A 24,535-nucleotide genomic window follows, 5' to 3' on the forward strand; every position below is an offset into this window, starting at 1 on the left:
AGCAGTACCATGGTAACAATCACAACCAATCACAGAACTGCACAGAGCAATACTATGGTTACAATCCCAGCCAATCACAGAACTGCACTGAAAAGCACCATGGCAGGTACAAAAAGACAAACACGGAGCCACACAGGACATACACTGCAGTACAACCATTAGTTCTCGAACTGCTCACGGTCTTTTACGAAAACAAGAACAACACACTCACAGGACACCTGAAGTTAGGAACAGAAACAAACCTCACAGAATGACGGAAGACAAAATATTTTCACAGATTTCAAATATTTTAATTCATCAGCAGTGTTTTGGGGCTCAGCTGCTAGCGAAACTAGAAGAATCTACAATCACAACTAGACTACCTAGTAATTCCACCCTTTCTAAATTAGAGTCTACAGCTAGCTACATTTTGTAAGAAACTTTTCCCTTAATTACATATTCAGCATACACCCCTGTACAATGCATACATGTTATTGATGCACAGTAAATATATCTAATTAAAATAAAGAAACACAATGTCAAATATAAAATGTAATAAAAAAAAATCACAGCTTCAATTATGTGTGTCTCTGTCAGTCACAACTCAAACTGTATACATAAACAGCTGGTGCATCCTCTTTTAAAGGTGTGCAACTTGTAACATTTAACTGAAAATGAAGGAAAAAAATGACATTTTATGAAAATTCTTCTACAGAAACTTGGAAGCTGGGATCGGTCTGAAAAATACTGAATCCATCTATATACTAACTGATAAGTGAGCGCCTAATACTATCCTATGTCATGTACTTGTCTTTGTGTCTTACATAAAAACCAAAAAGCAAACGTACTTTTGTCCTGCAGGCTGTTTGTATTCTATGACAAAACAAAACTTACAGGAATGTAACTATGGATGGATAGCTAACACTGCTGCGCATGGCGTTCAGAATCCTTTCAAAGATTTTGTTTTTTAATTTGCTTTTAAATCTCATTTATTTTTCATTGTGATTGGCTTTAAAAAATAAAGTACAAAGGGCAGATTAAACACATCCCATGTTTTGTTTTGCCAAACGTTCACGTTTTTAAATGATCAAATGAAATGACATAAACACCTAACTTCTGTTGCTGTCATGTGACACTGAACAATCTATTTTGACAATGGGGAGGGCAGGTTATGAATGAAATGATAAGAAAAAAATAACTTTAACATGTAGTTCCCAAAAACATACAGCTCTATAACGGGAAAATGCCCCTTCTCAGAAAGTTCTGAATAACCCTATGGACATTCATAATTCTGTTCTAATTGTAGGCATACACATCATCTTGTGTACAACAAACCCTATGGGACTCCCCTAGTGCCACAGTTTTGCTAGCACAAAAAAAATAATTATGGCTGACCTGACCTCCTGACTTGTAATCTATTCTGCAATTATACTCTGATATTACTATCCTGCTCTGAATGGTGAAATTGGACTGTTACAGGAATGGTTTGAAAGAAGAAAATTTCACTTAGAAATTTGACAAAATCAGAAATATGACATTCTTGAACTGTACATCTAGCCTGTGCCAATAGAAAGCTGTGAATGTGATTTCTATGGTTTGTCAATAGGTGCGGCAAGTCATATTATTTGATTTTGTTGATATTTTTATTTTCATGTCACTTGAAGCAGTAGAGTACATTGAGAAGTTAGGGCTGTGCTCGATCTGCTTTTCCGCAGGAAGCTGTTCTGGGTGTTCATATTCTAGAATCATTTCCGTGAGGAGCTAAGATGACATGACAAAGCACAAGAATTGATGAAAAAACTCTGCAGACCTGCCGACGTTGTACAGGTGCCACGCAAAATTCTATCTCTAATGTGTGGGGCAGTTCTGGCACCCTTCGCGTGAACCGCATTATGCACTTCAATGTTTCACGTTGCTTGCTGGTGCCAGAGTGGCTGCATGCATCTGATGTAACTTATCAGTGAAAAAGACATGTTCATTCAAAAAAAAAGATGTACTCGCATAAAACATGCAAATATCCTACTCTGAAATTAGATGTAAAACAGATGTTGTTGTTAGGGAAACATTCAAAAAACATCACATTATTACATTGATCCTTATGTGCACAAACTTACAGACACATAAAATATTTTGACTCACTATGCAAATGATCTCATAAATATGCAAATAAAAAGCTCTGGCCAAGTTCCAATCAGAGAGCTGTATTTCAGTAAGCTGCTACTTAGATGTGCATGCCATTGGTAGAATTTATTACAAGATATAGTAAATTGCTTGAATTACTGGCATCCAATGTTAAATTTAAAAATATGTGCTAGTTCCACCAAAGAGCATATAAAGTATGCATTTGGTTGCGACACTGTATGGACTAGGATAGCGACAAGTATTTTAAGTCTGTTATCTACAGATACATATACACATCTTCTCTCATACGAATAGCATGACATGTGCACTGTCGTCCGTAACATTAAAACCCCCATCTGTCACAAGCACTTGGGGGCTAAAACAGCGTGGAAAAGAATTGACCCATACAGCTACGTGCAATTGAATTATTTTTTTAAAAAGCGAGAAAGGAAAATTGTGAACTTCTACACGTATGTCTGATATGGTGATGGGTCTCAAATACTGGTACTTTTCATCACAAGAGGGCGCTAATCAAATATCATTCTACACCTTGCTTAAATTTTCAGCACATGATTACTATTCTCTCTCTTCTAAAAAGACTTTATTTCTGGTGAGTAGGTTAAGTGGTGGTAGTATAAAAAGTTTATGATTACAAATATTCTGTGACACCTATTCTTCAGTACAAGGCAGTGAAGACTGTCTAATGTAGAAAGACCAGACCTTGTATTTTCTTATTTATCTCAGGAAGAAGGCATACCTATATTTGATTTTTTTTATTCAGAATCATAAGATAAGGAGTTATTAAAACTATGAATTGAGATGTAATGAGCAAAAAAAATCCTTTACGAATCGAAAGGACTATTTGTTAGGCTCGCACGAGTTCTTTTGTTTTCTCTGTTTCCTATTCACAAAATAAATATATACAAGAATTTACAATTGGTAGTTGTTGTTGTTGTTGCTGTTTGCTGTCAATCATGTCCCATGCCTCAGAAATCCCGAGTTCCTGGAAACACAAGACGTCAGTGTCTGTAAAAAGTGACTGTCTCACACTCCTCCGGATGTAAGGGTCCCTTGCTTCCGATTTTCCAACATTACAATAGTTTCAGGTAACCACGGTGATGCTTTATGACATTTTTTGGTTAGAAATTTTGCCATTTGCTGTACTGGACGTACTTGTTGTTTGATTTCATGGCCACACACACAAGAGTCTCTATCTCTGCCACCGTCCCGCGTCACTTTTACTTTTAGCTGCTTTCCTGGTCTTCTTGGATAATTTCTACGTATGTGCATGGAAAAGTACCCACTCGGCCGTTGACCTCGCCTTCCCACTGTCCGTTGATGTGCTGGTTCACCACGGTCACAGTATCCCCCACCTGATACACAAAAAATTAAAAATGGGTTGACAGTTCAGTGATCTTAGATACATGGACATGCACCGTGTAAAATGAGTCATTATCATTAGATTTGCATTTTTAAGGTAAAATGCCCCACGGAGACGGATACTTGGACCCTCAAACTTTTACAATACTGCTTTGGTCTCCCACTTGTAGAGGCTTGTTTTGAGGCTCACAGAATAGGCAGTTTTCCCTGGATTATTTTCGCAGACTTAGAAATTTAATTTTTGCAATAGAGATAACACAGGGATGTTTGCCATTTTGAACTTCCAGAGTCTGTAAATATTGGGTAATTTGTTTCACAAGCACCAACTTTTGCACACTAACCCCTGATTTTTATTTTTGAGGAAGATGATGGAAAATTTGTCAATTTTCTGTCACTGGCACACAGGAAGCTCTCATTTTAGCACCAAATAAGTCACCATTTTGAAGGCATTCAACGTAATGTCTGAAGTGGGGACCAGCTATAGCCACCACATTTCTTTGCTTTAGCACCCACGTTCATGCAAACATATCTTGGGCCACTACATTTGTAGCCTCATAGCTGTGTTCATTCTTGAACATGTCAGGGTGGGGGGCCAGGTAAACGCTCACACAAATTCCAAAGGAAAATTACATACTCCAGACCTTGGGCGCTAACACAGAGAAATGAGGAACCTTTAGAATCCAGAAATGCAAGTAATATAGTTATAATTGTGACACAAACTTTTAAACAGACAGGGAAAGATGGAATCTACTCACATCCAACCGAAGCGCCTTTGGATCATAGGCACTGGGTATTCTTTGTTGTATGACTCTGGCTTTCACAGGACCGTTTGTGACTTGACGAATTACGTTGGGTTCCCGGTATACATCTTGCTGGGTTGAAGGCTGCAGGAAGTCAAAAACACAACATTTTATCAGAACGAATGAAAATCACCAACTGAAAAGCAGTCAGAACTGAGATAGAATTCTATTTTCGTATGTTTGAAGATGAGGAATAGAGCAGTTTAGCTTCACAGACGAAAGGGTAATAGAAACTGGAAGATATCATGGTTTACATACTCTTATCAAAGTTGAGTAGGTTTACATACATATGAATGGAACTTTTGGGAATAAGGGTTGTGAAAGGGGAACAAATCCAATTGTGAGATAAATAGGTCTGATTAAATGACATAATCATTTGAAATTTCTCTGAATCGCATTGATCTCATGACCCCAACATGACCTTTCACCCTGATACCTGTGTTGGTACGAATCCATTATTTTAATTGAACACTCGGCAACGGCCCACACATATTAATGAATTCTGTTCGGAATTACCACAGTTGCTTGTTGTCAAGCAAACGTTCCCATTCCCCCCATGTCAAAAATTTTTCATTGTGAACACAACACATCACCAAGACACCAGGATGCAAGGTCATTCAGAGGTCGTGTAGATAGCTCATGAAATGTACAATGGTGAAGTCACTGTAGAATGCACGACCCATGGCTCATGAAAATTCAGCATTGATAATGAGTCACATCATTCAATTCTAGTACACTTAAAACAATATTCATTACAGCATAAATGAATATAATCAATGCCTGCTTCATGCATCACAGGCTAATGCTCTCATCCATTGGTAATTACACAATCATATCCTGTATTAAATGAATTGACAGGGTTCAATGCCCAATTGTAATTTCATTCTGAGGATTTCAAATCCAATAAAGCTGACAAATCATGGCCTTTTGGAGGATCTTAATTTCATGTCTCTGCTTTAAGATAGAATAAACGTAAGAATTACTTAATAATGTAAGCGAATGACATTTGTTATATCAAGAGCTACATAAATACTTGATTCTATTTCACAGCAGTCATTCTGAGTCTAGTCTCCATTAATATGATGAGAAGTTTGCACAGTTACTTACACAATAATTATTAGGTCAATGTATGCAATCTTATAAATCATTATATTTATCTCAATGCAGGGGCAGCACAATCCGAAATTGCAGAACTGATTTCCAGGGAGTGTTTTGCAGGGAATTGCGGGATTTGTCCAGCTTTACAAAACAAATACCCTCATCCAATCCTTTTAAACCAAGCAAATCTTTACTACACAGCTTGTGACTGCAATTTTTGTCTTTGGACTGGGATAGGAGACATCGCCCATTAACCCCTTGAATACCGCATTTTAGCAAATCTGCTGTATACCAAGCATGATGCAGACTGTACCTGACCAGAGTTTTCTGGCACTCACAGTATACAGAGATTTGCTATGCCACAGGAAATATTCAGTATTTAATGGTTAACATTTCTATCGTAGTTAATCATAAAGAAACGAACTTTGTTACCCAAATACAGAAGTGTTTCGGTGGGGTTTTTTTTTGCAATATAGCCCCCAATGTACCAAACTTACAAGGGATCACTTGACCCCGGGGTCATTAGATTGGTTCTCAATAATGTGCCTAAAAAGGAATTCACCGGTGATATAAAAAGCTACTGTCTTTAATTTAAAAAGGGTTTTGAATCTCTTATGTCTTCTCTCTGTCATCTCCTTACTAAATGGCATAACCTTTCTGAGATCATGTGACAAATGATCAAATTTACATAGTAACTCATTCACTTGTGGTCTTTCTGCATAGACTGTCAAAGGTTAGGTGAAGATAAGTGGTTTCTGATAAAATCATAAGGACCACAATACAGAGATCAGATTACAGAAGTTGGGGGTTTTAATTCTCTCATGTGACTTCAAACGTGAAAATATCAATCACTTTGACACGGATCATGACTGGCCAATTTCACATTTCCTTCTGGTCTGGTCTAATAGCTTAACAATTCTGCATTGAAACGGACAGAACTCCATCCTGCAAATGGCCTATTATCAAAATAATATTTGAAAAAACTATCTGAAAGATATCTGAAAGATGGCAGGGGTAAAAACAAATGAAAGATTAGTGAATGTTGACAAAGTTAATTTAAAGTACAACACTGCAGTGAAAATACTTTCTATGACAAACATTATGCATGGTCAGAAGTGTAATGTGTGGCCTATAACAGTTTTTATAACTTATTACAACTTTCTTTAAGTTCTCCAATGAAGCTACAAACAACATAAATTTTAATTTCATCCTGCTTTGCTCAAAAGAGCTATAGATGAACTGAGATTTGACGGAACAACATCTGTCGTTTTTTAAAATCTAAGTATTTTTGTTCAATAACACAAATAACATTTTTCTCATTTCCTCCCTAAAATGTACTGAACTACGAAGTTTTATTAAAGGTTGTTAAAACAATGCATTGCGTTCAATATGTAGAGTTATTATTGACAGATGAATTCTGGGACTGTTTTAAACATGACCTTACACATTACACACATACTTTGTACAGTGTACAGGCCGAGTTGACAAGTTCAACACCAAGTATTTCTGCATAACTTTGGGAGTAACAACAAGAAACTGTATTTTCCATTCAGGACAAAGTTACAGGGAAATACACCAGAGATTGTAGAAAATGGCATTCTTAGCAACTGTTCCCATGTTTTTCTTCTCCGTGCTCTCTATTATGAAATCTATGATTGCGAACAAATCATAATGAATGATGAGACAGCTATTTACACTGCTTGATATGAAAACAGTAAATTTCACACAACTCTGAGCTTTTACAGAAGTTTCTTCCTGGTGTGGATATACATCAAAACTGATCCAGTATCTACACTTATTTCAACTCTGCTAACCCGCTGGGGTGCTGTTATTCACACCAATAAACATACCCATGTCAGAGTGTTGAACTTTCACACAAACAATTTACATAGTTTAATACAGACAAAGGCCAGTGCCCTTTGTTCACAAAGATATGATCAACACAAACATAATTCATGATATAAGTTCGAGAGGAAAATGCATAGGTCGTTGAATTTCATGGCAAGACAACAGACTCGACCTGCAATTCTTCATCACACTGATACTCATGCTTTTAATTCTATTATTTACCATTTTATGAAATTGAGTACCTGGCTACTGCAAGTATATATTATGGGATACAGAGACCCACTTAACCCTTTTCCTGCCAAGTCCATATTTCACCTCCAGGTCATGATGGTTAAAATTAATGAAACACAACATATTCCATATAGTGTATTTAACATAATACTGTACATTTGAAAGCTGTTGTAAACATAAATACTGTGAACTTGATTTTTTTGGACTAAAGACGCTATAACAGACCAAGTCAAGTGGGTGAAAATACGTTATGTTTTGGCTCAATACCACTTTTTACTGACATGGCTAATGGGGAAGTGATGCTGTCTGGCAGGAAAAGGGTTAATATTGCTTTCAACAGATTTATCCACTTTGGAATGGAATATTGATAACATATCCACAGAGTGAGCTCTGAGAAAATTAGCAGAAGATAGGCTGCTGAATACTAACGATTTCAAAAACAATTCTCAAAATTTTCATTTGGCTAATGTCCACTCACTACCCCAGTATGTTCACCCACACAGATTGCAAAAAATGAATCTCTCTGCGATACTTACATCAAAACGTTCTATGTACGGAACAGGCACCGATCCCTCTTTGCCCTGTGCATTTTTCATCGTCCACCAGTTCTCTTCATCTTCTCTGATTAGCGTTAGCATTTCACCTTTCCTGAAGGGCAAATCATCAGGATCCTGGAAAACAGGAAGACATCGGGAAGCGATATTAAGTTCCTGTGACTTTCTAATGACATGCGCACATACAATTACAAAATAAACTCGCACACATAGTTCAAATTTACCATGCAGTACACACTGAATCTCCTTCACAAATATGGCACATGCAACGGGAACAGCGATTGTAAAAATTTCTTATTAACATCGAAGTTCACACAAACATTTTTGGAACAAGAACTTGATATCTGACTATCATAATCTCCATCTAACTCTAGCAAATAAATTTCACTCTTAGCCTTTAACACGCCTGTCTGGATAAAAAAATATTTGGGAATTGCAGAAGTGGGCCCTCTAAGCTATACTGTTGGGCACTCTCTCTCACCTCGGAATATTTTACATATTACAAGTATAAGACTAGCATATGACTGATTCAAGAACATTTCAAGAAAATAACTTTTTTTTCTCAAGGGTGGTTATGTTTCACCATCACCAGACTGAATTTGATTAAACATGTGCCATATTTTTGACAAACTAGCATGTCAAACTATATCTTCCACAACTTTAAACATGATTTTGGTGTAACGTCTGTTCAATGTCCATCAAAACTCTCAATATCGATGTTTTATTTTTGAAGTATAAAAAATGCCAAAGTTATTGGCAGCTGTTTTAAATTACTATTCTCTTTTTTTTAAATGTCATGGTGTCAAAAAAGACTTTCAAGTCAATTAAGCTCAGTGACAAAGTAAATAATTGACTCAAAAAAGAGAAGAAATCTTGAAAGGTTTGAGATTGGCTCGGTGTTCCTGAAGAATTGATTTTAATGATTACTCAGCAAAAGTCGAGGGTCAATGTTGACTCACCCTTCCTGGGAAATCAAAAAGAGCTTTGTAAGTCCTGGCTGGTGTCTCTGCTGGCGCTGGCTGTGGTGGTGGGGGCTGCATAGGAGGTGCTGATGGTGACTCATCTGTTGGACACTGAAGGAAGACAAAATTTGAATTTAAAAAAATATTAAATACTGTGTTTTGTCAACTTGGTGTACATCATCTTCAAAATCGTTGAACAACTGCCATGAACTTCCATCATTTGTTCAACATGACAAAGATACAGGGGTCATTTTACAATGGTGTCTATTCAACCCTACTTAAACAAACACCTATACTTGAAGCTTTATCCACCCGTCTCTAACCTTAACCCTGTCAATGCTGGTCTCAGGGGGAAACTAACTGTCCATAGACTGCATGACAATAAGAACACTGTCAAGATATCTGAGGATCAATGCTATCAGACATACACACGGATCACACTGTAAAATCAATCCCTGTCACATCACAATAATAAAACCGTTAATGAGAGATGAAAATCAAAAGGTGAAAAGTTGGAGGACACAAGCACATAGGTAAAATACTTAAATCCACAAGAAATAGCCTTGATGCCATATTTGGAAAATATAACATTCAACTGGATAGAATCAGGCATTGTTCACAACAAATAACCCAAGCCTGGTTACAACACTTCCTTTCAAATGACACAAATGCATGCATGACGGAGGTTAGAAATGTTTGGACAAACCATAGCTCCTTGGCATTCAGGGAGTGACAATACACCTCAGAATGATAATACATTCAAATCATACATGTGGTTAACCTAGATATCCAATCCAAGCTCATCGATAAGCAATTCCTTCACAACCATCAATACTTTTTATTTCTCAAGACTCCTTGTGCATTGATTTAAAGTGAAACATCTGGGGTCAAAGGTTACACATATATCAGCATAGCTTGTCTCTTTCATGCTGATGTCTTGGTGATTTCAACTACTCGCACTTATCACCAAGGTACTACATGGAGAGCTATCTCTCTATTTGACATGCTCAGTGACCATATCGATTTCACTCTGAATTTGCATGTACTAGTATATATTAAATGTACTGCAATTCTGTCTTCTCAATGAGCATATGGAAATGTCCCTGTTGTCAGTCTTATGACAGAATACGCCTTGGGGACAGTTTGTCAGAATCTCATCAATCTCTGGCTTCACAGTATACATGTCTCTGGCTACTAGGTGTACATGTATGTGTATGATTGACTATACAGTGTGTGTACTCATTTTCAGAATGTGAAGCAAAATCATGTCTTCAGTATCTTTTTTGACTTTTTAAGGTAGAATGAGCCTTGGGTACAGATATGTGGACTGTCAAATTTTAAAATTCTTTTCTGATCTACCACTTGTGGATGCATATTTAAAGCTCTTGAAGTCAAAATAAATTTCTCCATATTGGTCTTTTGAAAATCAAAATTCTCATTTTTCCACACAGTTAACACAGGGATGGCGGCCATTTTGAATTTAAAATATCGGTAAAGGTTACATAATTTGTTTCTCTTGTACCAAATTTTGCACAGTGACCCCTGATTTTGATTCTTGACTTGGTGAACATTTTATTGTGCTAAAGTTTAACTTGTTCACTTTGAGGCAAATACTTCCTTAATACAGATTTCACACAGTAACTGGCCACATTGTACAATCAAAGACCAATCAATGTCAGGAATTTGATTTTCTGATTTCAATAAAACAATATATTACCCTTTTATGATCGTACTGGATCAAAATTCCTTCACGCCGAGAATAATATAGGGTTATTCACAAAATACGGCCCTGTATGGACGAGGGCTCAGTGAGTGACGAATTGGACTCGCCTTCGGCTCGTCCAATACGTCACTCACTGAGCCCTCGTCCATACAGGGCCGTATTTTGTGTATAACCCTATTATTATACACCTCCCTCCATTAATCGTCCGTATAAACTAATTTTATGGTAAATTTTGAAGGATGCGGTACGCGCGATATGAGTGGAACGCGCGCGATTGTTGAAATAAAATTGCTACAAACCCCTGAAAATTGCGCGTCGCGCGTCTCCCGTATTCGGGACTCCGCGTACTATACAAAATACGGAAAGTTATTGGACGGTCAAACTTCCATAGGTTACGGCAGTAGGTGTATAATAATGGTAAGTTTCACATCTTTCAGTTTCAATTCTTTACACGTTAAAATGTATGCAAATTGTACAGATAAAGTTTTGCCAACAGTGAACCACACACATGCGCAAGCATTAGAGTCATGATTTCAGACTATATTCGTTCCTGTATTCCTATACAGATATTCATCAAATATAGACTGTGGCATACACCCTGACACTCCTCACCTTCAGATAATTGACTTGAAATACCAATGATAGATGTTATGGCAAATGAAAGATTTCTCAGACCAATCTATAAATTTAGCCAGAAGCTGACAATGCTTACTGCTTTAAAAAATTTAGGTGCTAACAATCATTACACCAATTGTACATTATGCAAGTGAAGGTAAACTCCAATAATGTAAGAATTTCACCACTGTGGGGATCAGACCCTGTGACCCTGTGTCCGTGACACTGACTGTATTGGGGTCAGCAACCCTGAGATTTAGGAGTGTCTAGAGATGACTGACGAAACAACAACACTGGAAAAGCAAACCTGGTGTGCGAGAATTGAAAATCAAGATGTGGCAAAATCAATGTTCTGTCCAATATTTGCACTAACACAATCAATATCTCATAATGTTGTACAGTGTAGTTACTGTACATGTTTTGTTTCGTGGTAATGGCACATTCCAATATGTTTCTACATTGTAATGCGGAATAATGACAACATTTTCCAAATCACGAATTTTCACAAGAGAGACATAAAGCAAAACGACTTACCGGTTCAATAAGCGTTGTTGTGTCTAAATAATGGATTTTATAAAATTCTATCAGTGATGGTAAATCATCGAATATTTGATCTCCTATTTTGAACTTGGCTTGGTTGGGTATCCTATTGATTATGTAATGAGATACTTTGGCGTTTTCACTGCAACAGAAAAGAATGAAGTATGGTCAATGAAAAAGACATCAAGATATTTACAGTAATTTCTCCATCGTTTTAGATGAGTTAAATATCAAGTAAATTTCTATGGTAAACACCTAATTATTTTTGTAACAGGGTTGGTACGCTTCAAGTTACTGATGATATTCTATGATTTATGAGAAGTTTTTTTTGGTTTCCAGGAGTATAACACCCTATGATGCCACTTTTTTGGGGGGTGGGGGAAGAGGGGGGTATTATATGGTACAGCTGTGTTGGAGTATCCTAATGTTGAAGAAGGGGATTTTGCAAGTCACAGTGACTAATTAATGCTCTTCTTCTTTGAGTCAATGGATTTTTTCCAGGACTTTGGGAACCTTTCCGGAGTTCTTAAACAATGCATAGACTTCCCATTTCCAGGCCTTTCCAGGAAAGCAGACGATCTGTTACATATACGGTACTGGACACTGAGCTGAGATCACCACCATGTATCATCTTTCCTTTGACCTTTTCACCATCAAATTCTGGTACAAGCCTATTGTTTTCTCTGTTAACCCTTTTCCTGCCAAGTCCATATTTCACTACCAGGTCAAGATGGTTAAAATTAATGAAACACAACGTATTCCATACAATGTATTTTAACATAATACTGTACATTTGAAGGCTGTTGAAAACATAGTACTGTAAAGTTGATTTTTTTGGACAAAAGATGCTATAACATACCAAGCCAAGTGGGTGAAAATACGTCATGTTTTGGCTCAATACCGCTTTTTACTGACTTGGCTGATGGGGAAGTGATACAGTTATTACTGTCTGGCAGGAAAAGGGTTAACCTGTTCACCCCTATACCCTTAATAAAAAGGTCCACAATCTCTATTGAGAACAATGGGTTTGGGCCAAACCATGGTGGTAAAAGTGTTAAAGTCAGATCCCCACGGGAGGAGATCTGAGAGGTATGGGTTGCACCCTTTTGTTGGGACATGTTAGCTAGACACACCTTTTTGCTATCATACTGTTGGCTCTGAAAAAAGTACTGTATACCCAGCAAAGAAAACTGTGGAGGTGAAAGGTTAATAATTTAGAGACACTTTAATGCATATATCTTTTACCTTGAAAATAGGAAGAAATATTAGTAAAATAGGACTGTATTACAGATGGGCATAGGAACTGTACAGTTGAGCCACGGGAGGGGCAATGAAAAGTGAAAGTTGGCAGACAGGCTTGAATAGGGTGCCTTGTCTGCTGAACGGCATGGTACAAAAGTCAACACAAACAAACAATATGTGACCTGAGTGAGTTATTTCTGATTGCTGAAGTGAAGCGCATTGTACACATGTTGATCTCCGTCTATTTCAAAAATGTCTGCAACAATTTTAGCAGATATGCAGACGTGAAAAACGCGATTTTCGAACGCTCATATTTTTTCCTCCACATAGGCGAGCACTCAAAGTAAACTTAACGACATGCAAATATTAGGGTGATCATGGTACTGTGGAGGGTAACAGACGAAATGACCAGAACATTGCCCCAGAAGGTTATGTCTACAATCACCCAGCCATTGATCAAATCCTGGAGATAAAATCCACCAGCTGATTAGATAACTATGCAGCCAGGCACATTTACTCACTCCAGTACAGTACCTCAGTGATTACATATTTTCCTAATTTTTCCACTTTTGATCATACCATTTAGCATCTCAGTATAACTGTTTTTTGCTGTAGATTTCTTTGAAGATTAATACTTAAAAGATGTTTGATATCACTAACCACCTAAATTATTTTGCACTTTTTGACATGATGTAAACTGCCAGTTGTTCAATACCTTCACGACTGAACTTTGACACCCAGTGATGTTTGTGGATTTATAACCTATGTATGAGAGTGTATTGGCGAAACGTTGACATCCAGATGAACCTTACAGTTCAAAAATATCTTTTTTACAACCTTAGTGCATGAATTAAATACCATGCAGACAGTCTGCCATGATATGAACAGGAGTATGCAAGGGTATTTTATGCATGATTTTTTCTATGACTTGCATTTTTTTTTACCAGGTACCGGTATTATAATGAAACCAAACACCTTGACACTTCGATTGAAAGACTGCTTGACGAGGCAAGGTTTAGACAGCCAATTTGTTTATGGTGACAGGTGAGATATACTACTTCTTTCAACACCAAGAGATACGGTGTCCACAAGGAAGTCAGTCAAAGAAATTTGACTAGGGTGCAGTTATACTTTTGAAAACTTTCTCATGATTGAGGAATTCAGACCTCAACTTTCAAAGTCAATTCAAGGTTAATGTCTATACTTTTGGTGATCTTGCTGTGCACCTTGGGATAGCTTTATCTCCCATTAATGCCGATCAAGGGCACTTTAATCCCTTTATCACAGGGGTTATCACGAAAGAAACCCTGGAGGCTGAATTTTAGTCCACAGTTTGCCAGTTTTCAATGACTTTGTGGTTCTGACTACATTTGTAAATTCAAACTACACGCGTATCTTCTCTATTGGCCATCAGCTGTATATACACAGTTATCTATTTTTGAAATATTCAAATCACATCTGATAATTAGTTCACTTTTGGGCAAAAATTTTATAATATTCTGAAATATCTGTGTATGGAAAATTTCTGAACAATATTAGACATGGCACACAGAGGTTTAGCCTTTCTTTTCAGACCAAACAAAATCCATTCAATACAACAGTGATTATTGACTATAATAAAAATAACTGGGTAGGCAATTTCTACCATTATTCCTTTTCTAATAACCGTCACATTGTATCACTTACTCCATGTCAAAATGCATAAATGTTAAAGAATAGGCAGACAAAAACAATAAGCTGGTACATGTCTACATCACTTTGCCCTGTCTACCAGTAAAATTACAAATTGCATAACTGCATGCCGAAAATGATATGCTGCGGTTCTGTTGTGGCCATTGACTGTTACTCATGCATGACCTTACCCCGGTCTCAATTATGTTGGAATGACATGGCTGCCAAAGCTTGAATAAGATGTCATTATACTAATTAGCTGGCATTTTTTTCCTCCAAGGCAAAGAAAGGCATGTGTTTTTTTAACTCAGGTGTAAAGAGAGAGCAATTCTGGTATGTTATCAAGCAGTTATCGTGTCTGAAGTTGGTCACACATACATGCATTTCATGTACATCTGGGTGGGTGTGGCTAGTGATGAACTTGAATTTCCTGGGTGAACATTTCAAACTCAATGACAGTCTCACCTGGCAAATTTTTGAAAAAAAAATACTAGTCAAATGTCCAGATACATCTGATTTTAATGATATGATTATATAGAACAGATATACAGTATCTTGAACACCAAGAAATGTCTGGCAAGTTCCAATTTGAAGCTTCATACAAAATGAACGCCACACCCTCACAGTCGTATTTATTCTGTTTGGATTGTTTTCTAAATATTTGGATTTCTTGATTGCATGGAGACAATAGTGGTTATAATATGAAACATTATACATAGAGCATGCATACTCTAAGGTATTTTTTCAAACTGCCTTTTCACTGTATTACTTTACAATTTCTATCAATATCAAGTTGGTTAAAACTAGTGAAGCATAATAGATCCCATATGGTGCATTTTTACAAGAAATTGAACATTTGAAGGCCCCTGAAAACACAGACTGGAACATTATTTTTACAGGCTACAGCTGCTATAACATTCATATAAGGGCTGCTTTGGCACAATACTGCTTTTTACTGACTTGGTAGATAGGAAAGTGATACTGTCTGGAAGGAAAGGGGTTAATACAACAACTGCATTATGAGTAAAATTTTTCTACTGTTTCAGTTTAAGTAAAAAAAAAAGAAATAAGGTAAAAAAAAATAAAAAGTTTGTTTCTCATCCTCATGTGAGTCAATTCAGACCCGCCGCAACCTTTTTTTTCTGCTCATGAGGAAATAAAATGAAAAAAAAACCACGAAAAAACACGGCAATAGTGCATAACACAGTGTTGTATAAAACAGATCTGTAAACAAAATAACCGACACTAACACTCCATTCAGAATTGTACACCTATGTCACTGTTATATTAAGCTGTCAAAACTGTGCATTGCTGCACTAAAAGTCAACCCGCAGAACTGTTGCTATACAAAAATACTAAAGTAACACTGCTGTGCATTTATTTATCTCTGCGTGCATTCCTATGCAGTTTTCATGTTTTTTGCATGTTCTTGTTGGTTGAAGAATAAAACAAAAATTGCAATATGTCTAGGATGAGAAACAAACTTTTTATTTTTCTTGGCCTAACGTTGAGATGAAGTTGAGCCTTACCTGACAGATAAAACATAGTCACCGGGACATGTCGCACTATCTCGAACTAAAAATCTACCGTGCCTCGTGCCGTTCAGTAGTCTCTGAGCCTCTAACCGAGGCATTTTACCAAAGTACCATCTAGGGAGGAGAAAGAATTAAAGCATGTTACAAAAGTGAAGTCTTCACAGTGTAAGTATGGGGGTGGTAGGTGGGGATGGTAGGAGGGGGTGGTACATGTAGCTGAAGGTGGGAATTTTTCTTCAACAATAACTGTACAAAATTAGTTCTTTTGGTGGTAACATCAATAAATGTGTACGCAATATTTAACCCTTTTGGAAGCTACAACATAGGTTCAATTTGTAGCACTTAATTATTTGACCTATCCTCCTTGACACATTTTTCCTTTCTTTTACATCCTGAGTCATTTAATTTGAATCTCTTTGCATGTGTCTCAAATCCAGCCACACACGTCCACATGGTAGTGAAATAGGAGTGGGCCCCTCAGGGCAATTGTTTGTGACCATGGTATGCAGTGTTGCCTTAACTGTTGAACCAATCTGCTACAACTCAACATCATCACAAGGGAACAAGATGAACCAAGCCCTTTCAGCAATGACTATGAGTATGACCTAGATTATAGGGTCAGCAGGCAACAACCCAGAAAACATGTATTTTTATACATCACAGTGTCACTGTCAATAGGTCTTAGCACAGTCAGTGATTTTTATATAATTCTGTATTTTTGCTCTTTGCCTGTCTGTTTCAATTGTTTATTGTCAGTTTTTTGTTTCAGGATTGTTTCTGTATCTTTTTCTGCCAGTCGATTGTCTCCGGGTAATTTTTAATAGTTTTTAATTGTTTACTTTGTTAGTTTCTTGTAAAACAGTACTTTTGCTGACAGGATTCTGAATAAACTAAAACGTGTGTATCATTTCAATATCAATTTGTGTTGACAACGCAGATAGACAGTATATCGTGGTTGATTTTGTATGAGACGTGGCATTGTGTTGATAAACGTTCATTGAAAACTTCCTATTTAGTAAATTTTCTACCATGTTCAGACCAACAAATCATGAATCAACCGCAGCAATACGCCCAGCTTCTGAAAAACAGTCATTGATTTCGTCTCAGTGTACGACATACACAGAGGTAAAAATACGACTTACAACTGTACAACAGTCATTGATTGTGGTCTTAGTGTACAGAATACCAGCATACAATTTTGTTTCCAACACGGCATATTATTTTTAAAAATTCGTAATGAGTTGCTCTTGGTTTCACTCATCACAATGAATCACTTAATCCGCAACAAAATTTACAGATTCATAAATTTCTTGTCACAAGATTTTAAAAAGTTGTTAACAAGGAAGTTATCACTGAGGCAATTGCATAAATATTACCATTCAAAAGGCTCTGAGGTTTGTCATTACATGTATTTTGCAGTGAATTTGAAAACAGACTTGAGAGCAGACCAAAGCCTCAATGATCAAAATGTGTAGACAGTAGACATACAGAGCACATGTACGGTAACTTACAACGACAATATCTAACACTGAATCTACGTTAATGGTTGCCACAGATTGACAAATTGCACCAGTCCACTGACACTGGGTGTCGCAGGTTTACAGTATAACTTTGTGAATGTTTTATTCATAGCGTCTGACCCATTCAACTTGCCAGGTACCTGAAAGCCTGTGTAAATTCTTGGATTGGAAATATTCTTCCCTCTCTCACACAGTGTGTCATTCAGAATACATGTACAACACCTATAATCAACAAAATCCTTTGGAAAGACTTGGAACAAGTTGGGACAGTTGTTCCGAAAAACAGTTAATTCAGAAACCTTGGACCTTTTACATCTAATGTAAAATGTGATGGCTGTTATGAGCCAACTGACCTCTCCATCACATTAGCAACAGAGGAAGTAGTACTGCCGTAATTATTCCTGTACATGTGTAGTACATCAACGCAAAACATTTTCAACTTATAAGAAAGCATTGCCTTGTGTAGAACACTACTACGTTCAACTACACCATGTCTTACAACCTGTCAAACGATGCGACTCAATGTCAATGTGTATGCTCATCCGTTTACCTCATTTCACTTCCACCAGAGTGCAGATGTTGTGAACAGCAATTGACAATTTACAGTTACTTGAGTCTTGAGTCACATAACACAAGCTAGTAAATGAGTAGCATTAGCACTGCAGTTATCATTACATGATTAATACTGATGTGTCATACTACCAAATACACATGGACAATTCCATGTGGAGTGTGGGTGTATGTATGTACATGTCTGTATATATACTGGTGTGTGTTTGTGTGTGTGTGTGTGTATGTATGTATGTGTGTGTGTGTGTGTGTGTGTATATATATATATATATATATATATATATATATATACACATATATATATATATGTGTGTGTGTGTGTGTGTGTGTGTGTATGTGTATATATATTATATACACTCTTGCAAGTTAATATATATATATATATATATATATATATATATATATATATATATATATATATATATAAAATGTATATACACTCATGCGAGTCATAATATATATATGTATGTGTTTTGTATGTATCTATGTATATGTGTACATGTATCACATATTATATGAACATACAGCAGTATACCATAAGTATTAATACACTGTATGTTCATGAGCATGATGATTGGCATACCATGTCAGTTCTGGGGATACACTGGTATGAATATATGGATTTATGATATAGGAATGTGCATATTATGCACTGTAAATGTCATGAAGTTCACTTCATATTTACCACTATGTATTCACTAAGTTTGTGAAAAAAAATATTATACGTTCCTTAAATTATTCATTTACTGATGATTTTTGGTAGGAACACTGGTCATAACAATGTCCTTGGTATTGCTACATATGGCCTGATATATTAAAATTGGAACCAGGCCAACATGGCCATTTGAACTGGATTTAGACCTAACAATACAATCAAAATATCACTGCATCAAAGAACAATTGGACCTTCACTGACTGATTTCAACAACTCATTTGCATCATAAGGGCTGGACTTTTGTTTGTTCTGTGACACAAAACAGTACTGTTTGGTACAGACCTGAAAACTGACTTTGAAGAGGGTATTGGTGACTCTGTGATCATCAAGATAGCGTTCAGGAAACTCATGAAGCAGTTTTGTGTCATTAAAATGTATTGTTGCAGAATTAGCGTGTTATCTTGTCCTACCAGGGTGAGCAAATCCATTTTTAAACTGATGGTCAAAGGGCCAACATCAATAAATAAATCTAGTGGTTCTGCAACTTTGTCTGATGGTCCTACTTTCATTCTCAGTCATATTTATTATTTTGTCAAATTATCCACCGGTCTATCCAATCACTAACAGCAAAACAACTGAGGTCCTTGGAGAAAGGTTGATAAATCTGCTCATCAAATGCCAACTTCATTCTCTTTTTATAATTTCAAAATAGCTGAATGTAACTTGCCAAGCTTTCAATGCCTTTTCAGTGTTTTCGCTACGGGTGATAAGCAGGTAAATGTTAGCGAGGTTCCCCAGTCATTTTACCAGGGTTCCCCTTGATATATCAATGCAATCAGATTTAGGGACAGCAGCAATTTACCTGGGTTTCTAAATAATTTACCAACATTCCCACACCTTAGCAAAACACTGCTGTTGTAAGGGGCCGTATATATAGCACGATATTTCGGGATACATAAAAACGTGCTGCGAGATGTTGCAATATGAAAACTTGTAGTGCAATTTTTGCACATGGTAATCAAAATACAGTCAAACCCCCTCACCCCCCTAAACACAGAAGTTACGTTTACCCCTGAACTTTGTGTAGTTGTGAGTGAACATATCTTGATGCTGTCATTTTTACAACAAAAATATTTTCTATTATGACCTTAGTAACTTCACATAAATTCAATTCTTTCTGTTATATCATTAGCTCTCATCCTGCCAGGTCAGTGGAAATTGCACTGACTTCCAGGCTTCCAAAAAGCTAGCATTTCACGTGTCATCATTCTGGCAAGTCAGTGAAAATCAGCAAATGTCTGTTTACATAAAGGCTAGCTATTTCACTGACACAGTTAGTTTAGGTCGATTTGGGGGTAGGTTGGGGGGGATGTACAAACTGCTGAGCTGAGAATAAATGTTTTACATTCTTGCAGATGACACAAAAAAGTAAACAAAAAACTGAATGAATGTTGCCATCTTGATTTGCATATACTGTATATCCTGACGTTTGACTGCCTGTCTGATTGTACATTTGGTGTTTAAAACTACATTTGGTGTTTAAAAAATTTACTGTATAAGATTTGTTTCTGCTGGATATATGCATCACCTCACACCCTCTTGCTGATTGGAGCCTTAACCACTGCATCACCATCTTCATGTAGCTATCAAAGATCGGGAATAGTGGGTCCAAGTGTTGTGGAGTTTCAAAAATATTGAATGTTACTATATACTGGTATAGTCCAAACATAAATAACCAGATGGTATCAAACATCTGTACAATGAGGTACCAAGTATAGAAAGTGCAATGACCGTCTGAAGGAGAAAGAACAGAAATTGCATTATCTGCCAGTTTTATCAGGGCACTGACCACAATCACCTTCTTTTCCTAGAAAGAGAGCTGACATGTATATGAAAGCAACATAAATATGGCAACATTTACAAATTTCATTACCTCTATCCTATACAACTAGGATGTTCACTATTAAATGTGATCATGTTTGCACTTCTGCTTATTTTAATTCTAGATTGCGTCTTCTGGATGGAGACAGGGCTCGAATAGAGTAGCAAATACAGTGGCAAATTTTATATGCAAACTGCACACAGCAATTAAAATAGAGTAAAACCCTTCTCCCTTAAAATTAATGAGTCTCGTATGTTATGCTTGTTTAAATTATCCTTGTTCCTAACAATATTGAATATTACGTCATAGTCTCCTACTTCACTGTGAAAAGTGTTGTTCTAAATTCACTTTTAAAATAATATCGCAAAATGTGATTTAGCCCAAAATAACACCGGAACTGTGCTTAAACAACCCCAATACAAGCATAAATTGTGATTTACTGAATAAACCTGGTAAGTTAGACATTTTCCACCATACAGAAATTACACAAAATGTTGTTTTTCAAGTGAAAAGAATAGTTTACAAGGAACCGACACACTATAAACCAATAACCAGAACTAACTGTGACAGGTGCAATTTAGAGAAGACATATGTGGCTGTTTTGACCCTCTTCAGTTTATATTGCCAGAAACGAGCCGAAAGTATCATAAATCGGTAAAATTTTACAGGGTTGTACCTGAAAGTAAACAAATTAAGTTTCATTCACAGAAAGGCATTCAAAAACACCTGTTCTGTGAATCCCATTTAACGATGAGATAATCACAATATTTGGACATCTTTCAGATCAATGAAGCTGCTTGCCCTCATTTACTTTTGTCTCATTTGACCTTACAAGTCACTTCTTAAAGGTCAAGTCGATCTTAACAATTGCTTTGTCAACAGCAGAATGGCACCAAAAGCATTATTGTGGGTACATGGCGCTGTCCTCTCTGACACACGGTAAATTCAGTACTGGCAGTACATGTGCATTTGGTGTCACCGATATGAACAGTAGTGAGTAAATGATACAATATCCAAGAGTATAGCATATGTAAAGCCATAGCAGTCACTCCGTATGGCTAAGTCAAATCTTGTTGAACGCCTGTTTATACCAGTACACTGTTTTAAAAAATATTCCTTTATTTGAGGGGACAACAAAGCCCACACTGAACTTTTTGAATTAATGGAAATAGCCATTGATGGGTATCGGGTTAACGACTTATCAAACTGACCAGGATAATAAAATGATTAAAAGTCACACTGCTTACGACTGTAACATCAATGGATAGTGATATTATGCCAATTATACCTATGTAGAAACAGTAACTATTACTGACACAAAAATTTGATTGGTGGTGAAAAATTTACATCAAAATTGTAGCTTTGATCACCTATAACATGTGGTCCCATAGGAGTATACCTTTGTTATGTTATCATTCAGTGTTAAAAGTGTGTTTTAAAACTCAGTAATAGTACTGGTAAGTTGTCTTCATTGGTAAATTTATCAACATGACTGGCATGTACACAGTTTGGATTTCATAAAACACTTGTGTATGTTCAATGCTACTACTTATCATATGTGTTACTGATTTCATAGTTTCTATTGAGCGAAGGGTGTTATTAGAATTTGTGATTCCATGTTAAAAATGTTTTACATCAAAATTTTACATGAAATACTTAGTTAAAATAATATTCTATGGTAGTTTTTGTTGAAATCAACCCTTAAGTTGCAGTCGAATTACTTAATTCCATCTGATTGTTTTTTTGCTGTCATTGGTCTATTCAGTCGCTTTCCAATTTAAAGATTTTTATCAAAAGATTTGTGGATGACACAAGAAAGCTTATCTCAGTTAATATTTTCACTAGCATGCAATTTTACTTGATTTCACTGATCTGGGTGATTATTGAAATCAGAAATTAAATCCCTCATGTAAATAATGAATGACTCATAACAAAATTGTCAAATTAATCCCGGAAAAAAATTATTTGTAAGTGATGTACGGTGGAAAAAATACACATTACGGTAAGGCTTCAAGTCAGATATAACAAACTAAAAATTTGCTTCCTAGTTGAATCTAAATTATTTTATTTTACCCACACTGTCCCTGATAACTTGCATTCTCCTTATAATGAATGTACTTCTATGTGGCAGAGATAAGTCATTGTAGGTCAGGTTACACACACTGTGGTTGTGGAGAAACTGAACCAGTCCTCACTCACACCATACTCTGCCTTGCAACCTGACCAGTTAAAAATATCGATGACACTTGCAATTACAGATCAGGAAATGGTTTAAATACTCTGTGGTCAAACCAATCAACATATGACCGCCCAAGGAAAATGTCCGCTCAAGACAGAGTGACCACAGAGATTTACATCTGTATCAATCATGAATTATTCACTAAAATACTAGTTACAGCAGCATCAAATATGAAACATCTGCTTGATGAGAAAAAATAGAAGTGGTTTTGCGGGCGTAATTAAATAATTTCACAACGGTGACACTGCAAGAAACACTAGTTCAAAAAACCTACCATCTATAGTGAAACTAATGTACATCAACACACTTGCATTTGTTGGTACAACCAACTCTTCGCGCAGTAACGATTATCTGTCGTGTTATTGTTGAGACCACTCAGTGGCTTGGTTGTCTCTGCGAACTTCAGAGAGTATCAACCGAGCACAGGAGGAATCGAGTGACAGTGCAAACTTGTTGATACGCTATGTCACTTCCTGGATGTGTGGTATCAAGAAACAGCTGATGGCGATATATAAGTAACCGACAAGCCCCAGCCTACACGCCTAGGGCTTCAACTGTAAGTGCAAGCGGTAACTTTCGACGAACGGAAGAACAGCCAGTTTTGTCAACAATCCAAAGTTCTCGACAGGACGGTCAAAATTTTCCGATTGCTCGAAAATAAGCAATTACTTACTGACCTGGCCAACTTTAAAATCGAAATAAGGCAAAGTGACACATAAAAACTTACAGCCGATCATCCTTCGAATCGAAATTTGCTGCCATGTTGGAAACTTTTGGCACGTAGCCTGACGTACGCAAAAATGACTCCCACCACCAGTCGAATCCTTGATGGCCAAGGAACTGGTATCAGCTATGAAGACACGCGTTCGATGATGCAACAGCCAGCTAAGTATGTCTTCTTGGTGTTCGAACGACTATTGTGTTGTCGGCGCGCCGAAAAGTTCTGCCTGTCGGTGAACGAAGCGATGATCACTCCCACTTCAAGTATAAGGAAGTAAAAACATACTCTCATCCAAAATGGAGACCGGAAGTCGTACACAGGATATGCGGGGTTTCACAACATGCAGTCAATGGGCGCCGTAGACCTTTAACCCGAATGACGTTTGCGACCCAGTTCTGTCATCACTTGACGGCTTGGCAGACGCGCACTTACTCACTGGATTTAGCTATGTGTTTCTATGTGTTTCTACATATGCACTGAGGATTTTATTTTTATCCTTATCGGACGTTATCAATTGTGAACGGGGTATTTTATTGGAAACGATAACTTTAAATGAAATAGCAGAAACTTCAACGCTAACAAAATGTTGTTGTTGTTGTTGTTGGTTTGTTGTTGTTTTATCACCATTAGGCCTATTTATTTTCTAGTT

The 24,535-nt window shown here is 36.8% G+C and overlaps 1 protein-coding gene across 1 annotated transcript; it reads right to left on the reverse strand.

The window, feature by feature from the left end:
• Positions 1 to 268: 268 nt before the first annotated feature.
• On the reverse strand, positions 269 to 24,204 carry LOC139140141 (crk-like protein). Its single transcript, XM_070709194.1, has 7 exons — positions 23,893 to 24,204; positions 16,294 to 16,413; positions 11,846 to 11,993; positions 8,971 to 9,084; positions 7,994 to 8,128; positions 4,236 to 4,364; positions 269 to 3,473 (listed from the first exon to the last, which is right to left on the reverse strand). Exons 1-7 carry the CDS (start codon positions 23,925 to 23,927, stop codon positions 3,345 to 3,347), a joined length of 810 nt encoding a protein of 269 aa, XP_070565295.1. The 5' UTR covers positions 23,928 to 24,204; the 3' UTR covers positions 269 to 3,344.
• Positions 24,205 to 24,535: the final 331 nt, after the last annotated feature.

The sequence above is a fragment of the Ptychodera flava genome, chromosome 9 (assembly GCF_041260155.1).
Source record: "Ptychodera flava strain L36383 chromosome 9, AS_Pfla_20210202, whole genome shotgun sequence".
NCBI lineage: Eukaryota > Metazoa > Hemichordata > Enteropneusta > Ptychoderidae > Ptychodera > Ptychodera flava.